General features: G+C 46.7%; 1 protein-coding gene across 1 annotated transcript in view; it reads right to left on the reverse strand.

The window, feature by feature from the left end:
- The window catches only part of LRRC72 (leucine rich repeat containing 72), a 47,692-nt gene extending 29,466 nt beyond the window's left edge, over positions 1–18,226 (reverse strand). Inside the window, exons 1-2 of the mRNA XM_073329549.1 lie at positions 18,193–18,226; positions 10,415–10,488 (exon numbers count right to left, since the gene is read on the reverse strand). Of these exons, the coding sequence (XP_073185650.1) occupies positions 10,415–10,488; positions 18,193–18,225 (107 nt within the window). The 5' untranslated portion in view covers position 18,226. The remainder of the gene's footprint in view (positions 1–10,414; positions 10,489–18,192) is intronic.
- Positions 18,227–19,521: the final 1,295 nt, after the last annotated feature.

Genomic DNA, 19,521 nt, shown 5'->3' on the forward strand with positions numbered 1-19,521 from the left:
ATCCCAGAACAACGGAGGAGCCAGCCTTTGAGACGCAGCATCTGTGGATTGTGATGGAGAATGCATCCTATGTCTTGTGAAAGAAGCCACGGTGTTAGTTGGAGAGAGATTGTTTGGCATACCGTCATGTGGAGTAGGTAAGCTGTGGCCATGTTGGAGCTATTAGTATGACATGAGCTTGATCCTCCTGTATCTTGCAAAGTATTTGGAATAGGAGGGGCAATGGAGGGAAGGCATAAAAGAAAGGTATCTCATGTTCTGAGAAAGGCATCTCCGAGAGATCCATGTCCCAGTCCCACTCTGGAACAGAACTGAGGGCAGCCGGCATTGTGCTATGTGGCAAAAAGATCTATGGTGGGGAAACCCCATCGGTTGAAGATGGGCTGAAGTGCTCACATATCCAGTTCCCACTCGTGATCGTGGGAGAACCTCCTCCTCAATATGTTCATGGTGGTGTTCTGGTGTCCCGAAAGGTATGCTGCTAAAATGATGATGTTGTGTTGGATACACGAGTTCCACAATTTGAGTGCCTCTGACCATAAAGAGTGAAACCTCAATCTACCCTGCCTATTGATGTAATACATGCAGGCGAGATAGTCCATCATGACTCTGATGGTATGAGTGGAGGGAGGAAACATCGGCAGGCACTGCAGATCACTCGTAGTTCTAGGAGATTGATGTGTAAGGTGGATTCGGGTTAACGACCATCTGCCCTGCACTGTGTGATCATGGAGATGCGCTCCTCAACCGATTAGGGAGGCATCAGTTGTTAGGATCATGGTCAGTGGTGATTGGAGGAAAGAAACTCCAACAAAGGCATTGTTAGGCTGTGTTCACCAAAGTAGTGAGTCCTTGACTCTCATCAGCATGGATAAAAGTTTGTGGACGCTGTATTTGTGGGGGAGATATATGGTACAGAGGCATGCCTGAAGACATCGAATATGTAGTCTTGCATGACTGATCACGGAAATGGCTGCTGCCACGTGGCCTAGAATTTGGAGGCACATTCTGGCAGAGATCTGGGGGCAAATCTGTGCACTGGATACCATACACGAGACTCTGTGAGGTAGTAGGAAGGCTCTGGCTTGTATGGCATCCAACTGTGTCCCAGTTAATTCCAGTTGTTGTATTGCATTTGTGACGTTCCCCTGGTGTTATCTGGACTGGTGATCTGCTAGGTCACTCCAATCCTTGACTTTGGGAGCCAGCCTTACCCTGCTCTGCTGTGAGAACCCCCATTCCTGAGCTATTCATGCACAGCCTCTGGCATGTGAGCTGCTCCTTGGCTTGTGCAACCAAAGTGACACTAGCCAATATCTCCAGTCCCAGGCACAACCCTAGGAACCTCCGTCTTGCAGTGTCCAGTTATGCCCACTGGATGCTGCAAGCTTATAGGAGTTTGTCAATTTAACAAAGAAATTGATATGTACCAGGCTTGTTATCCCAAGAGGAGTCTCTGACACACTTCAAACCAAACGCACTGCTTCAGGTAGAATAAACAAACAAATTTATTAACTACAAAGATAGCTTTTAAGTGATAGGCAAAAAGTCAGAGTAGTTACCAAAAGAAAAGAAAATATAAACACGCAGTCTAAACTCTCAACCCTATTAGACTGGGAAACATTTAGATTAAGCAGTTTTTCTCACCCCACAACTCCTTGTTTCCTTAGGTAGGCAGTGACTCCTGCAAGAATCTTGGCGAACAACCAAGGTGCTGTCCATAAACAGCCCAAAAGGTAGTACCTTGTACTGGTAGTGGTCATCACCCATGACAAATCAGAGAAATCCCCTTGGGTAGGATGTATTGTAATATGAAAGTATGCGTCTTGGAGGTTGAGGGCTGAAAAACAGTCCGCCTGTTCCAGTACTGCAATAGTAGTGGAAAGGGTAACCATCTTGAAGCATGCAGTTTGACTAACTTGTTTTAGACTGCGGAGGTCCAGGATGGGTTGCCAGCCACCAGATTTCTTCCAGCTCAGGAAATAGTGGGAGTAGAAACCCTGCCCCATGTGCTGGTAAGGGACTGGTTCCAAGGGTCCCCATTCCATAAGATGATTTATTTCTCCCCATAGAATGGAATCATGACAGGAGTCCCTGAAAAGGGTTGGGGAGAGGGGGTGGTGGGGCAGGATAGTTACGAAGGGGATGAAGTATCCTTCCTTGATAATCTTAAAAACCTACTTTTCCAAAGTGATGAGTCTCCAAGATGGGAAAAATTGAGCTGGTCAGTCACCAAACTGGTGGAACGTTGAAGATGGTGGGAATGACTGGAAGAGGGGGAGGCCTCTTGGGGCCTCCACACTTCAAAACTGTTGCTTCAGTGGGGGTGTCTGAGAAGTAGCCCCTTGAGGAGTGGGCTGTCTACATTTGGTAGGAGGCCTTTGTCTTCAGCGCTGGGTGTCACAGTGTTGTTGAGGAATGTACTCCTGTGGTTGGGACCGTCTCTTTGGTGCTGGCATGTAAATTCTGAGAGAGCGGAGTGTGGCTTGGGAGTCTTTAAGGGAGTGCAGAGAATCATCCGTGCACTCTGAAAATATTTTCTGGCTCTCAAAAGGTAAGTCTTCTACTGTGGTTTGTACCTTCTTAGGAAAACCCGAGAGGTGGAGCCATGATGCAGTCATGATGGATCAGGCAGTGGTGTCTGCATAGTCTAACAATGCTCATAGGGTTGTACGGGCTAGGAAATGTCCTTCCAATATTAGGGACTGGAATTGCTCTTTCTTGGCCTCCAGTAGGTCATGGCAGAGTTCCTCCAATTTGGAGTAGTTTAAGTAATTATACTTAGTCATGAGAGCTTCGTAGTTTGAGATTCTAAATTGGAGCATGGCTGATGAATACGCTTTGTGTCCAAATAAGTCTAGGGGTTTCCACCTCTGTCTGGATAGCTAGAATGGGATCGGCATTGACGGCCTCTCTCTTGCACCACACTGACCACCTAAGAATTTGGGATGGGGCACTAGAAATCCTGCATCCTCCATGGAACATATTCTTTTCCGGTGCATTTGCAGGTCAGAAGGATGGATGCTTTGCCAGAGCACCTTCGCTGGGTCAAGAAGAGCCTCATTGATCGGTAGTGTGATCTTGGAGGAAGAAGATGTGTGGAGGATATCAAGCAGTTTATGCTGCTGGTCCTTGACTTCCTCCAAAGGAATCTGCAGGGAGTCTGCAATCTTGCAGAATATGTCTTGAAAATGTCTGAAGTCCTCAGCAGATGTAGGGGGTGGAGGAGGAAAAATGTAATGTCGGTGGAGCCTCCTGCTCCTGTTCCTCTTTCTGAACTTCCTCTTCACTTGGTATCGGCGGGGGTTCAACCAGCGGATGGAAGAGACCGATGGAGAAGGGATTGGTGTAGGTCTCCAGCTTTGCTCCCTGAGAGGGGGTCCTGAACTGTGCTCTATACATGGCCCAAGGGTTCCAATATGGCCAATGTGGAAGGAGTGTAACATGTGGCTGCATCTCAAGTGGTACATGCCAAGATTGTGGACCAGATGTAGACTGTGGATAGTGAGGATGAGCAGGTCTGATTTGCCTAGTAGATGAGGAAGCGATGGAGCCCTCCTCTTCCTCCTCCTCCTCCTCATTGCTGGGGGAGGGAGGTGCCATCCTCAGCGGAAAATGGGAGGAGTGTCATGAGTCTGGAGAGGAGGATGGAAGTGGTGGGAGGTCAAGTCGAAGGAGTGGAGACTCAGAGATGTTAGAGACCAGCAGTCTTTATGGTATCTAAAGTCTCGTGGAGGGGGGGAAAGCATCATCGGTGCAAGTGTACAGCTCGGTGCCGAAGGAAGGGTGTATTCTCCCAAAGTGTCAGTAGATAGCACCAGACACTTGGTCAACGCTGAGGAGTAGGTCAGTGCTGATGACTTGACCGGTGCCAATGATTTCGATGGTGCCGAGGGCTTACTCAGTTTTGTTGTAGGTCTGCCCAGTTAGGGTCTTTAGGCTGTTTCTTCGTATTGGTACCAGAGGTACTTGGACAGGCCCTGGAGCTGTGTCAGATGAGGTTGAGGCAACAAACCTTGCCAGGGATGGTGTTCTAGAGCAGGGGTTCCCAAACTAGGGAGCGGGACCCCTCAGGGGGTCGCGAGGTTATTACATGGGGGGATCGCGAGCTCTCAGCCTCTACCCCAAACCCTGCTTTGCATCCAGCATTTATAATGGTGTTAAATATATAAAAAAGTATTTTTAATTTATAAGGAGGGTTGCACTCAGAGGCTTTCTATTTGAAAGGGGTCACCAGTACAAACATTTGAGAATCACTGTTCTAGAGGGGTGCCTCAAAGTGTGAGGAGGGAGCACATTTCTTTTCATCCAAGCAAGAGATGACCTCACAGAGCATGAAGGCCTCTCCAGGGAAGAGTCTGATGCCAGTCGCAACAATTTCTCCATGAGGAGAAGTTTTAATCTAATGTCCCGGTCTTTTCTGGCTCTGGGTTTCAGAACAAGGCAGTGCATACACTGTGGATGGTCATCTGTTACCGGGAAGGTGGCCCCGCACGAAACGCACCTCTTAAAGCTGGAGGATCTGGGCATAAGTATGAAGGAAAAAAGGCTTCCTGGTCAGGAAGGATGGGAAGCAGGGAAAACAGAAACCTAAGCTATGAATTAACTGTAAAGGTAAAGTTAAAAAAAAATGTTTATAGATAGAAGGAAGAAAGATGAAGAGGAAAATACTAACTACACTACACTAATAGGTTTCAGAGTAGCAGCCGTGTTCGTCTGTATCTTCAAAAAGAAAAGGAGGACTTGTGGCACCTTAGAGACTAACAAATTTATTTGAACATAAGCTTCGCAAGATACAGCTCACCTCATCAGATGCATCCAGTGGAAATGTGTGTGGTGGCACCTATTGTTTCATGTGCTCTGTGTGTATAGATCTCCCCACTGTATTTTCCACTGGATGCATCCGATGAGGTGAGCTGTAGCTCGCGAAAGCTTATGCTCAAATAAATTTGTTAGTCTCTAAGGTGCCACAAGTCCTCCTTTTCTTCTTACTACACTAATAGGTGAGTCACTATCTAGTGAGATAATACGAGAAGCAGGCTCTGCAGTGGATTCTGTCCCAGAACAAAGGCGGTAGAGAAGGAACTGGGGGTGGTTGGACCACACAGTGATATATCTGCATCCTGCTCACAGCGCAAGAAGCAGGAGGGGTACATGTGCAGTCCAACAGGCACTGCTGATGAAGATCTCAGATCCCAGGCACAAGGGCACAGCCACACCTACAAGTAGAGCACCCGCAAGGACATCATTCAAAGAAGAAGTCATGGTTACTGTTACACTCCTCCTCTCTCCTGCATTCCCTCCTATTTTTTGATTACACTCACTTAGTGTGTCTTGTTATAAATTAGACTGTAAGCTTCTTGGGGCAGGCACTGTCTCTTTTGTGTTTAAACAGCAACTAACACAATGGGGCCTTAGGTCACTAGGGTAATATAAATCACAATAAACTTTCCTCACCAGAAAACCCAAGTTGAGCTGCCCAATAATTCTTGTAATACTTGCTTCTCCCTCATCTTTCACTTCCATAAAGGATTTTTATTTCCTCTATGACATTTATCTTAAAATAGATTTTGTAAATAGACTTGATCAAGTTGCAGGATCAGACCTGTGTTTGGTAAGGAAGCAATAGGATCAGAAACGATTAACGTCACATCATCAGCCCAAAGTGCCAATTGATTTGTTTGTGAACTAACTGTAAAACTTAGACTTTGATTTTTCTGCAATCTTTCATGCAAACTGTTCCCTATCCAGGAAAAAGAAAAGAGGAAAGATAAAACTAGACATCTCTGCTTAGTCCTGCTTTTAAAAATAATCTGCTTGAAGCATACCCCACCAATGTAGGGTAGGATCATAGAATCATACAATATTAGGATTGGAAGAGACCTCAGGAGGTCATCTAGTCCAATCCTCTGCACAAAGCAGGACCAACACCATCTAAATCAGTGGTTCCCAAACTAGGAGTGCCATTTGTTCAAGAAAAGCCCCTGGCAGGCCGGGCCAGTTTGGTTACCTGCCACGTCTGCAGGTTCAGCTGATCGCGGCTCCTACGGGCTGCGGTTTGCCGCTCCAGGCCAATGAGGGCTGCGGGAAGGGCGACCAGCATATCCCTCGGCCCATGCCGCTTCCCGCAGCCCCCATTGGCTGAGAACAGCGAACCGCGGCCACTGGGAGCTGCAATCGGCCAAACCTGCGGATGTAGCAGGTAACCAAACCGGCCCAGCACGCCAGGGGCCCCTAGTTTGGGAACCACTGATCTAAATCATTCCAGCCAACGGTACATCTATACTACAAGCTGGTGTGATTCCCAGCTCAATCCCTGCTCAAGGAGACATACCTGCACTAGCTCTAATCAAGCTAGTGCACTAAAAGTAGAAGTGTAGCCGCAGTGGTGCAAGAGGTTAGCTACTCTGAGTATGTATCCATCTGAGACTATAAGTATGTACTTAGGGCAGCTAGCTGCTCACACCATCAATGCTATGTACTTTTTAGTGTGCTAGCTCAATCAGAACTAGCAGGTATGTCTCCTTGATCTGGGAATTGCACCCCCATTCAAAGCATAGCCATACCTTTAATCTGGGTTTATGCTCTTCCATTTTTTGAAGACTAGACAGTTCAATACAGACTGACAGTCCTTTGTTAATTTGGTAAATCAGCCTTCCTTAAAATAATCCATAGACATGATCCTGCAAACACTTATTCACATGTTTTACGACTGTGAATAATCAGTAAATTGATTATTTAAAGTAGTGAAATAAAGCATGTACGTGTTTATTGGATCAGGATCTTCATATTTACACTACTCTTTTACAGGGCTATTGTATGATTCTTTTATATAGTTTTATTTATCAAATCCTGCATTATTTCACAGTCCATCAAGCTGAAGTTTCTCTTTACTGTCTCTTAGGAGAGGAACTGTCTTTGCGCTTCCTGCACTACTCTTAATTTTATAAACTACGTTTTAATTCACTTTCTTCCCTCCCTAATAATATGCTCATTTTAACTATCTCAACTTTTGCTCTGTTCTTTCTGGTACTAAGGCATTTAAATGGCCTCAAGTAGAGATTAATTCCTTTCACATTTTAAAAAAGCCTGTCCCTTTACATATGCCTTCCAGCCTTTGCATGTCTTTTACAAACTCATCCTTTTTGGCCTCCAGCATTTCTTTCCAGCTTTCAGTGTTCAAAGGTACATTTTTTCATGTCCCCTTAATAGCACTGGTTTTAAAATATAATTTCATCTCTAGCTTGACAGATTTTAATAATTTATTTTTCATCTTCTTAGTTTAGCCAGCAGAACATTGTGTCAAGTCAAAAATAAGGGGATATCATCTGATACTGAGACTGGCTGAGGTTGAAGGACTGCATACATTGGAATGGGAAAAACGATCCCTTGCTGAGCATACTGATCATTTCTATATCTGCCATCTGATCTGTTCTTTTTATTCCAGAGCAAAAACTGTTGCAAGAGGACTACGGTTACACATTTATCACTCCAAAATCAGGAAACACAACTGGTAAGGTTACATGCAGATTTAACTCTTCACCCTTATGTGTATGCATAATAATTTTTAATTACATGATCACCTGCTATTAATCAAATAATAAAAAATAGTATCACATATCTTTTTCTACAATCATAGATGCATCTTCTAATTTTTTTCCATTATTTTATACTTAAACTAATTTTATTTTCAAAATGGTTTATATCTTTATTGATTTATACTTTCAATGTCTTAAGTTCTCTCTAACTTATATATTTTAATAATTTTTCAGCACCAATATACAATACATTTTCTTTTCAAACAGTAGCACAGCCTTTTAGGTGCAATTAAGGGAATGAGTATTTTAGGTGCAATTCAGAGGATAAGGCAGATTTTTAGAAGTCCTTAGGCACCCAAAGTTACAGATAAGCGCTGAGCAGGATTTCCAAAACCACCTAGACCAAGATCCTCAAAAGTATTTAGGCTCCTGACTTCCACTGAAATAAATTAGAGTTAGGGGTCTAAATACCTCTGAGGATCTAGGCCTAAGTCTGGCCCCTTGCGCCTAACTCCCATTGAAATCAATCTGGGCAATCAATGTAAATCCCTGTAGGTACATATCCTTACCTTTAGACACTTAAATACCTTTTAAAAACTGGCCCTATATTATTATGCTAACGTAGCTGTGTAAACATGATATGCACAGCGCAAGTATTCTTAGGTGCAATTACGAAGTTGTAGCCAGGAGCACAACAATTTCTGGATGAGTCCTTAATCAGAAATTCAAAGTGAGCCTCTAAACAAGTTTCAAGTGTCCCCTTTTCTGCACCCCATATTTTATGGCACCCTATCAAAATATTCATCCTAACACATCACCTAATAATCAGTCATTCTCCTTCCCATCAGTTTCCTGGTGTCTTTGACCCCTCCCAACTCCTGTGGTATCTCTCCCTTTCCTTCCTATTTCTCCAAAATCTCTGGCTACTTGCTACAGTCAGCCTCACCTCAGTCCCTGGAAAAATCAAGGAGCAAGTCCTCAAGGAATCAAATCTGAAGCACTTAGAGGAGAGGAAAGTGATCAGGAACAGTCAGCATGGATTCACCAAGGGCAAGTCATGCCTGATGAATCTAATTGCCTTCTATGACGAGATAACTGGCTCTGTGGATGAGGGGAAAGCAGTGGACATGTTGTTCCTTGACTTTAGCAAAGCTTTTGGCACGGTCTCCCACAGTATTCTTGCCAGCAAGTTAAAAAAGTATGGGCTGGATGAATGGACTATAAGGTGGATAGAAAGCTGGCTAGATTGTCAGGCTCAACAGGTAGTGATCAATGGCTCCATGTCTAGTTGGCAGCCGGTATCAAGTGGAGTGCCCCAAGGGTCGGTCCTGGGGCTGGTTTTGTTCAATATCTTCATTAATGATCTGGAGGATGGTGTGGATTGCACCCTCAGCAAGTTTGCAGATGACACTAAACTGGGAGGAGAGGTAGATATGCTAGGTAGGAATAGGATACAGAGGGCCATAGACAAATTAAAGGATTGGGACAAAGGAAATCTGATGAGGTTCAACTAGGACAAGTGCAGAGTCCTGCACTTAAGACGGAAGAATCCCATGCACTGCTACAGACTACAGACCAAATGGCTAGGCAGCAGTTCTGCAGAAAAGGACCTAGGGGTTACAGTGGACGAGAAGTTGGATATGAGTCAACAGTGTGCCATTGTTGGCAAGAAGGCCAATGGCATTTTGGATGTATAAGTAGGGGCATTGCCAGCAGATCGAGGGACGTGATCATTCCCCTCTATTCGACGTTGGTGAGGCCTCATCTGGAGTACTATGTCCAGTTTTGGGCCCCACACTGCAAGAAGGATGTGGAAAAATTGGAAAGCTTCCAGTGGAGGGCAACAAAAATGATGAGGAGACTGGAACACATGACTTATGAGGAGAGGCTGAGGGAACTGGGATTGTTTAGTCTGCAGAAGAGAAGAATGAGGGAAGATTTGATAGCTGCTTTCAACTACCTGAAAGGGGGTTCCAAAGAGGATGGATCTAGACTGTTCTCAGTGGTAGCAGATGACAGAACAAGGATTAATGGTCTTAAGTTGCAGTGCGGGAGGTTTAGGTTGGATATTAGGAAAAACTTTTTCACTAGGAGGGTGGTGAAACACTGGAATGCGTTACTTAGGGCGGTGGTGGAATCTCCTTCCTTAGAAGTTTTTAAGGTCAGGCTTGACAAAGCCCTGGCTGGGATGATTTAGTTGGGGATTGGTCCTGCTTTGAGCAGGGGGTTGGACTAGATGACCTCCTGAGGTCCCTTCCAACCCTGATATTCTATGATTCTATGATTCTACAATTGACACTAGGTAGTAAAAGAAGCCACTATAGCTATCCTACTATTTTTCTAGATAGCAGAGAATTGCTCTCATGCCTGGGAACTCCAGGGCCATTTCAGGAAGTGAGGGATGGACAACATACAGATATGCAGGTTCTTAGCCAACAATGCTCCTGTACTCTCAACTTGTGCTTGCCTTCTTTCTGCTTCTCCCACCCAACTTTACAAGCTAGTCAGACAGACGAAGAGCAGCCTGTGGAACCTGATTTCTCTCCTTGTACTGGAAGGTCCTGCAGAGCACTCTATGAACTCATGTACTTTCAAACACTGCTAGAGCTGGATCTACATCAATGGCTGAGGCAGTTAACTACTTAACTGTGAAATTAGTTGGCCTATATATGTCAGCAAAATTTCACTATTTCTCTCTATTTTTATACCTGCTCCACCATCTGTTGTGTAAGTATGATTTACTGTGTGCTTCAAATACAAATAACTTTCACAAAATATCTGACACACACAACACTACAAAAAACTAACATACACAGTGTCATCTGGATCTATTAAATACAAAACCCCTCTGTATTAGTAATATAAAGTGTACTTACTGTCCCGCAAGGTACAACACTGAGACATCCATATCCCTCTTAAAGCCACATATCTTTAGCTGATTTTCTATTGCCTGATAACAAAATTAATTTATCAGACTTCATCCCTGTGGGTAAAGATCTTGCAAGCAATAACAATATGGTCTAAAGCAGGGGTCTCAAACTCAATTTACCTTAGGGCCAGTGCCAGTCCTCAAATCTCCCAGCGGGCCAACAATGTCACCTCGCTCCTTTGGCCGCATGCCGCCCCGGCTGACTCTGCCCAGCGACTAGTGACGCTGCCTCCATGGCTGACTCTGCCCAGCAACTAGTGATGGTATCTCTGTCCTTCTCCCCCAGCCAATGGGAGCTGTGGGGGGGGGGGCGGCACCTGAAGCAGACAGAGCCAGCAGCGAGGCTGCATGGGTTTCTATTCCGGGCGGGGAGGGGCATGTGAATCTCTCCTGCCCCCCTCCTCCACCCAACACTTTTTTAAAAGTTTACGCGGGCCGCAGTGGGGAGGTTCTCAGGCCACAGATGGCTCGCGGGCCAGGACTTTTGAGACCCCTGGTCTAAAGTAGAGAGGTGAAACTGGAAGCTTCTGTTTTAAATTGATAAAAAGACGACAACTACAATTATGGTATATACTCTTAATCCAGTTTTTCTTATCCTTGTCATATTTGGTTCTTTAAATAGGTACATTGCTACATATCTGGGGGAAAACACATCTGCACAAGTAGTGCATTCTCAAGGGCAGGATTGGGACAGAATAAAACCACCACACTAATTCTTGCTAATGACCAGCAGACCCTTGTAGATGATCAAATCTTGAAGATTAATAAAGTGCAGATCCTGCAAACACATATACAGCTTAACTATACACAATGAATATTAATGTACACAGATAAATTGTGCAGGATTGGACCCTAATTAATTAAAGATGATTTAAAAAAACACAACTACTCGATCACAAAATGTAACTTGTCCATTTATTTTGACAAACGTAGTTTTAATTGTGATTTTTCATGGTATACCATACCAGTAAATTACCATGTTATATTTTATAAAAGCAATTAAGTCTTAACAACATGAAGCATCATTATGGCTCTCGGCTTTTAAGACTTTGCTGAAACATAGGAGAGAACATGAGATTTTCTGCCAGAATTAATAGGTTTACTATGGGAGAATTAGCAAGGTTTTTACTATATACTGCAATGTATGCAATGTGTCTGAGCCCTGGTCTACAAGAGGAGTTGAGGTCGAATTTAGCAGCGTTAAATTGATTTAACCCTGCACCCGTCCACACGACGAAGCCCTTTTTTTCTACTTAAAGGGCTCTTAAAATCGATTTCCTTACTCCACCCCTGACAAGTGGATTAGCGCTTAAATCGGCCTTGCCGGGTCGAATTTGGGGTACTGTGGACACAATTCGACGGTATTGGCCTCCGGGAGCTATCCCAGAGTGCTCCATTGTGACCGCTCTGGACAGCACTCTCAACTCAGATGCACTGACCAGGTAGACAGGAAAAGAACCGCAAACTTTTTAATCTCATTTTCTGTTTGGCCAGCGTGGCAAGCTGCAGGTGACCATGCAGAGCTCATCAGCAGAGGGGACCATGATGGAGTCCCAGAATCGCAAAAGAGTTCCAGCATGGACCAAATGGGAGGTATGGGATCTGATCGCAGTATGGGGAGAGGAATCTGTGCTATCAGAACTCCGTTCCAGTTTTCGAAACGCCAAAACATTTGTCAAAATCTCCCAGGGCATGAAGGACAGAGGCCATAACAGGGACCCGAAGCAGTGCCGCGTGAAACTTAAGGAGCTGAAGCAAGCCTACCAGAAAACCAGAGAGGCAAACGGCCACTCCGGGTCTGAGCCCCACACATGCCGCTTCTATGAGCTGCATTCCATTTTAGGGGATTCAGCCACCACTACCCCAGCCATGTTGTTTGACTCCTTCAATGGAGATGGAGGCAACACAGAAGCAGCTTTTGGGGACGAAGAAGATGAGGAGGAGGAGGTTGTAGATAGCTCACAGCAAACAAGTGGAGAAACCAGTTTTCCCGACAGCCAGGAACTGTTTCTCACCCTGGACCTGGAGTCAGTACCCCCTGAACCCACCCAAGGCTGTCTCCCAGACCCGCCAGGCGCAGAAGGGACCTCTGGTGAGTGTACCTTTTAAAATATCATACATGGTTTAAAAGCAAGCATGTTTAATGATTAATTTGCCCTGGCATTCATGGCTCTCCTGGATATACTCCCAAAGCCTTTGCAAAAGGTTTCTGGAGAGGGCACCCTTATTCCATCCACCATGGTAGGACACTTTACCACTCCAGGCCAGTAGCATGTACTCGGGAATCATTGTAGAACAAAGCATTGCAGTGCATGTTTGCTGGCGTTCAAACAACATCCGTTCTTTATCTCTCTGTGTTATCCTCGGGAGAGTGATATCATTCATGGTCACCTGGTTGAAATAGGGTGCTTTTCTTAAGGGGACATTCACAGGTGCCCGTTCCTGCTGGACTGTTTGCCTGTGGCTGAACAGAAGTGTTCCTCGCTGTTAGCCAAGGCTAAGGGGAAGGGGGAGGGGCTAGCCACTTGTTGGGGGGCAGGCAAAATGCGATCTTGGAACGAAAACACATGTGCTATGTATGTAATGTTAACAGCAAGGTTTACCCTGAAAGAGTGTAGCCATTGTTCTATAAAATGTGTCTTTTTAAATACCACTGCCCCTTTTTTTTTTCCTCCACAGGCTGCATGTGTTTCAAAGATCACAGGATCTTCTCCTTCCCAGAGGCTAGTGAAGATTAGAAGGCAAAAAAACCGCACTCGTGATTAAATGTTCTCTGAGCTCATGCTGTCCTCCCACACTGACAGAGCACAGACGAATGTGTGGAGGCAGACAATGTCAGAGTGCAGGAAAGCACAAAATGACCGGGAGGAGAAGTGGCGGGCTGAAGAGAGTAAGTGGCAGGCTGAAGAGAGGGCTGAAGCTGAAATGTGGTGGCAGCGTGATGAGAGGAGGTAGGATTCAATGCTGAGGCTGCTGGAGGATCAAACCAATATGCTCCAGCGTATGGTTGAGCTGCAGGAAAGGCAGCTGGAGCACAGACCGCCGCAACAGCCCCTATGTAACCAACCACCCTCCTCCCCAAGTTCCATAGCCTCCTCACCCAGATGCCCAAGAACGCAGCGAGGGGGCCTCCGGCCACCCAGCCACTCCACCCCAGAGGATTGCCCAAGCAACAGAAGGCTGGCATTCAATAAGTGTTAAAGTTTTAAACTTTTAAAGTGCTGTGTGGCCTTGTCCTTCCCTCCTCCACCATCCCTTCTGGTACTTCTCTCCTCCACCACCCCTCCTGGGCTACCTTGGTAGTTATCCCCCTATTTGTGTGATAAATGAATAAAGAATGCATGAATGTGAAGCGACAATGACTTTATTGCCTCTGCAAGTGGTGATCAAAGGGAGGTGGGGAGGGTGGTTTGCTTACAGGAAAGTAGAATGAACCAAGGGGCAGGGGGTTTCATCAAGGAGAAACAAACAGAACTTTCACACCGTAGTCTGGCCAGTCATAAAACTGGTTTTCAAAGCTTCTCTGATGCGCACCGCGCCCTCCTGTGCTCTTCTAACCTCCCTGGTGTCTGGCTGCGACTAACCAGCAGCCAGGCGATTTGCCTCAACCTCCCACCCCGCCATAAACGTCTCCCCCTTGTTCTCACAGATATTGTGGAGCGCACAGCAAGCAGTAATAACAGTGGGAATATTGGTTTCGCTGAGGTCTAACCAAGTCAGTAAACTGCGCCAGCACACTTTTAAACGTCCAAATGCACATTCTACCACCATTCTGCACTTGCTCAGCCTGTAGTTGAACAGCTCCCGACTACTGTCCAGGCTGCCTGTGTATGGCTTCATGAGCCATGGCATTAAGGGGTAGGCTGGGTCCCCAAGGATAACTATAGGCCTTTCAACGTCCCCAACGGTTATTTTCTGGTCTGGGAATAAAGTCCCTTCCTGCAGCTTTTGAAACAGACCAGCGTTCCTGAAGACGCGAGCATCATGCACCTTTCCCGGCCATCCCACGTTGATGTTGGTGATATGTCCCTTGTGATCCACCAGTGCTTACAGCACTATTGAAAAGTACCCCTTGCGGTTTATGTACTCGCCGGCTTGGTGCTCCGGTGCCAAGATAGGGATATGGGTTCCATCTATGGCCCCACCACAGTTAGGGAATCTCATTGCAGCAAAGCCATCCACTATGACCTGCACATTTCCCAGAGTCACTACCCTTGATAGCAGCAGATCTTTGATTGCGTGGGCTACTTGCATCACAGCAGCCCCAACAGTAGATTTGCCCATTCCAAATTGATTCCCGACTGACCAGGAGCTGTCTGGCGTTGCAAGCTTCCACAGGGCTATTGCCACTCGCTTCTCAACTGTGAGGGCTGCTCTCATCTTGGTATTCTTGCACCGCAGGGCAGGGGAAAGCAAGTCACAAAGTTCCATGAAAGTGCCCTTACGCATGCAAAAGTTTCGCAGCCACTGGGAATCGTCCCAGACCTGCAACACTATGCGGTCCCACCAGTCTATGCTTGTTTCCCGAGCCCAGAATTGACATTCCACGGCAGGAACCTGCCCCATTAGCACCATGATGCCCACATTGCCAGGGCCCATGCTTTGAGAAAAGTCTGTGTCCATGTCCTTATCACTCATGTCACTGACGTCGCCTACTCGCCCGGTATCACTTTGCCAGGTTCTGGTGCTGCATATACTGCTGGATAATGCGTGTGGTGTTTAATGTGCTCCTAATTGCCAAAGGGCTCCATGCTTGCCGTGGTATGGCATCTGCACAGAAAAAAGGTGCAGAACGATTGTCTGCCGTTGCCCTGACGGAGGGAGGGGCGACTGACAACATGGCTTACAGGGAATTAAAATCAACAAAAGGGGTGGCTTTGCAAGAAAGTGAATGGCCCCCTCAAGGATAGAACTCAAAACCTCAAAGATAGAACTCAAAACTGGGTTTAGCAGGCCGTTGATTTCACAGAGGGAAGGAAGGAGGGAGGAGAAAATGAATACAAAACAAATCTGGTTTATTTCTTGTTTTAAGCCACTTCATCTATCTTTATACATCTTGCTGGCAGCAGACTGTGCAGTACGACTGCTAGCCATCATCAATACCTGGGTGCTCGGCAGAAGGCGGTGCAGTATGACTACTGGCCATCATCTTCTGCTATCTGCAGATTAAAAGACAGTGAACTGCCGGTAGGACTGAATCACCATGAGACGAAACAAGGAAAATGATCTGGCTGAGTCACTCCCATGTTTGCCCAGGCGCCCGGTTAAAAGAGCACCAAGGATTACGTCGATGATGGCTACCAGTCATACTGCACTGTCTGCTGCCAAAAAGCAATAAACTGCTGCTGTGTAGTAATGCAGTACCACGTCTGCCAGCACCCAGGAGACATACGGTGATGGTTAGCTGAGCGGGCTCCATGCTTGCCGTGGTATGGCGTCTGCACAGGTAACTCAAGAAAAAAGGCGCAAAACGATTGTCTGCCCTTGCTTTCACGGAGGGAGGGAGGGAACGGGGGCCTGACGATATGTACCCAGAACCACCCGCGACAATGTTTTAGCCCCCTCAGGCACTGGGATTTCTACCCAGAATTCCAATGGGCGGCGGAGACTGTGGGAACTGTGGGATAGCCACCACAGTGCAATGCTCCGGAAGTCGACGGTTGCCTTGGTACTGTGGACACACTCCACTGACTACATGCACTTAGAGCATTTGTGGGGGGACACACACAATCAACTGTATAAAAATGCTTTCTACAAAACCGACTTCTATAAATTCGACCTAATTTCGTAGTGTAGACATACCCTGAGACTAGTTTGGTGCAAAACTTCTAAAAAATCTATTTATAGTATATAGTAAATTATATCTGAGATTAGTGTGGTCCAAAACATCTGAAAAGTTAAAATCTATCTATAGTATATAGTAAACATAGATGTTGACTTTACTTTAAAAATACAAAATTGCTTGGGAACATTGACATATGGCAATATGAGTATGTTACAATCTTGCTTCTCGGGGGATGAAGGATTTTGCAGTTTGTGGAGTAATTAGAGCTAGCTACAAATTTTAATGAAAAATGGAAAATGTATTGCACAAAAAATGTTTTCTGACCAGTGGTAATAATGATCAGATGGTTTAAAAATGCATATCAGTACAACTGCGGAGCACAACTGTTTGTAAGTGAAACATACACAGCACAGTTTTGACATCTGGGAGAAGGTTAGGGAAAGTTATTTCTTTTCCTTAAATCCCAGTATTTCAGCCTCCTTCCTCATTCCCTCCTTATCCTTCAGGCGTGTAGTCCTCCCTGCCTACCCTTTCCCAGCCAGCCCTCCCTGTGTTCCACAAGAACCTGATGAATCTAGATCCTGGTCCGAGTGCTGCAACAACTTTCTGCCCATTCTGCTGAGGAGGGTTCTAGCTGTGCTTGCACAGGGCCCAGATTTGCAGCTTCTCCATACCAGATATTTTCTCACTGAATCTCCCTCACTACCAAAAAGTAGTTTATAGGATAACTCATACTAAGCGCCATAATCCAACATCCATATCTAGCACAATTTTACAAGGAAGAGGCAAACATGGGAAATAGAGCAGACAGCTGATCATCCAGCACATTATCTGATCATCTAGCTGCCTGGATAATACTATTGGGATTGAATCTGGGACCGTAAAATTTGGACAATCCTGATATTCCGTGACATCTCATTACACTAGTTGTGTGTCAGTTTCTTCCTAACCCCTTGAGGATGAAATGGAGAGGTGACATGTTGCTGTTTATTTTACAGGTTTTTCTTGTAAGGATGGGATGGAGGGGAAGTTGCTGCAGGTATCAAAGCCTCTTTCCCTTTAGAGATAAAATGGCATAAGGGAAGAGTAGGCAGTCTTATTCAGCTGGGATGGCAGGGTTTGAAGATTTTCTGTACATGCTTCTCTCACTGCAATAGGGATGGGATGGAAGGTGATTTTGCTGTGTGGGTCACTGCCTCTCACCCCAGTGGGGAGAAGTTGGAAGGGGAGGTTGCTGTGTGGGGGTCACTACCTCACTCCCTGGGGAGGGTGCTGGGGGTCACTGTCTCACCCCAATAGAGAGGGCATGGGTGTTACTGTGGGGGTCAGTTTCACCCCACACGGGCACGGGATGCAGGGATTGCTGTGGGGGGTCATGGTCTCACCCCCCTGGGGGGTTGCTGTGAGGGTCACTGTCTCACTCCCATGGTAAGGGTGTGGGGGATTCCTGAGGAGGGTCCCTGTCTCACCCCCTTGGGGAGGGTGTGGGGGATTCCTGTGGGGAGTCCCTGTCTCACTCCCATGGGGAAGGTGTGGGGGATTCCTGAGGGGGGATCCCTGTCTCACTCCCATGGGGAAGGTGTGGGGGATTCCTGAGGGGGGATCCCTGTCTCACCCCCCTGGGGAGGGTGTGGGGGATTCCTGTCGGGGTCACTGCCTCTCTCCTTCGGGGAGAGGATGAGGGGTCAGTGTCTCACCCCAAAGGGCAGAGGGAGTGGTTGTGTCAGCCGCTCCCCCACACCGACCGGGGAGGGAGGGAGGGAGGGGGGAGTTGCGGCGGGATTATACAAGGGCGGGGATATACCAAACGGGGTTATGCAGAGCTGGGGGCGGGGCAGTTAACGGCTTGGCTCCTGCTCCCCACTAACGGTGGAGAGGCTGGCGGCTGGGCTCAAGAGCGGGGCGCAGCCGCCCCCGGAGGGGAGGCGGGAGGGGCTCACCTGGCAGCTGGTGCCGCTGCGAGTAGCCGCCATTTTAGCTTCAAGTTCCTAAGCGACCGGGGCTCCTGGGGGCGGGGAAAGAGCAAAGAGGCTTCAAAGCCGAGGAGGACGCGGGGAGCCGGGAATTGGGAGGGGAGGGGGCCGGGCTGCTGGGGGCCGGGAGCGGACTGGGGCGGGGCGGCGGGGGCGCGCGCAGTTAAGAATCTCACTCACTGGGAACACGCGCGCGAGGGGGCTGCGAGGTGATGGTGTGGGAGTGACAGCGAAAGGGGCAGCGTAGGTTTGGGCACGGTGACAGTAGTGGGAGGATGTGTGGGGACATGATGGGGGTTTGTGACAGCGCTGGGACTAAATAATATCATAAAACTGACTGGGTGCTTAGTTGAAAGATTGGTGCTGGAACTAGGGGTGAGCCGCACCCCCTGGCTTGAAGTGGTTTCTATTATATACAGGGTTTACTGTTTCCTTCAGTGGCTCTCAGCATCCCCACCATAAAAAGGAGTACTTGTGGCACCTTCGAGACTAACAAATTGAGTAGAGCATAAGCTGTCGTGGGCTACAGTCCACTTCATCAGATGCGTATAATGGAACATATAGTAAGTATATATATATATAGACACACAGAGAAGTTCCATTTTATGCATCCAATGAAGTGGGCTGTAGCCCACGAAAGCTTATGCTCTAATCAATTTGTTAGTCTCTAAGGTGCCACAAGTATTCCTGTTCTTTTTGCAGATACAGACTAACGTGGCTGCTACTCTGAAACCTACCAGTATAAAAATGTTTCCAATACCCTTGAAGAAATAGCAAAGGTCTAACAATAGAGTGGCATCCTGAGCCTCCACAGGGGCCCATGAATTGAAGGCAGATCTAGAGGGGTTTATGTGGGAGGAAGGATTTCCAGCAGCTGAAATAGCTACTTTTAGGTAGCTTGTCTACACTGGTACTTTTCAGCGCTGCAACTTTCTCACTCAGGGGTGTGAAAAAACACATATCCCCGAGCGCTGCAAGTTTCAACGCTGTAACGTGCCAGTGTAGACAGTGCACCAGCTCTGGGAGCCGTGCCAGTGTAGACAAGCCCTCAGTTAGAGTTATGTTCCTGGATGGAGCCTGTGCCCATAACATCTGAACTCTCCTCTGAGTTCATTGTTTGAGCATTGGGGAGAAAGAAAGAAGGGTGGTATTAAAGTCAGCGTGCCTTGGTATGAGACCTCAGGGAAGAGAAAACCTGAGAGCAACAGAAAAAGCTTGATGTCATCTTTGGCTTTACTGGGTCTTACTGGTTTATGATCTTGAAAGACAGGATATTTTTGACAGCCCTGTATTTCT

This window comes from Lepidochelys kempii, chromosome 2 (assembly GCF_965140265.1).
Source record: "Lepidochelys kempii isolate rLepKem1 chromosome 2, rLepKem1.hap2, whole genome shotgun sequence".
NCBI classification, from domain to species: domain Eukaryota; kingdom Metazoa; phylum Chordata; order Testudines; family Cheloniidae; genus Lepidochelys; species Lepidochelys kempii.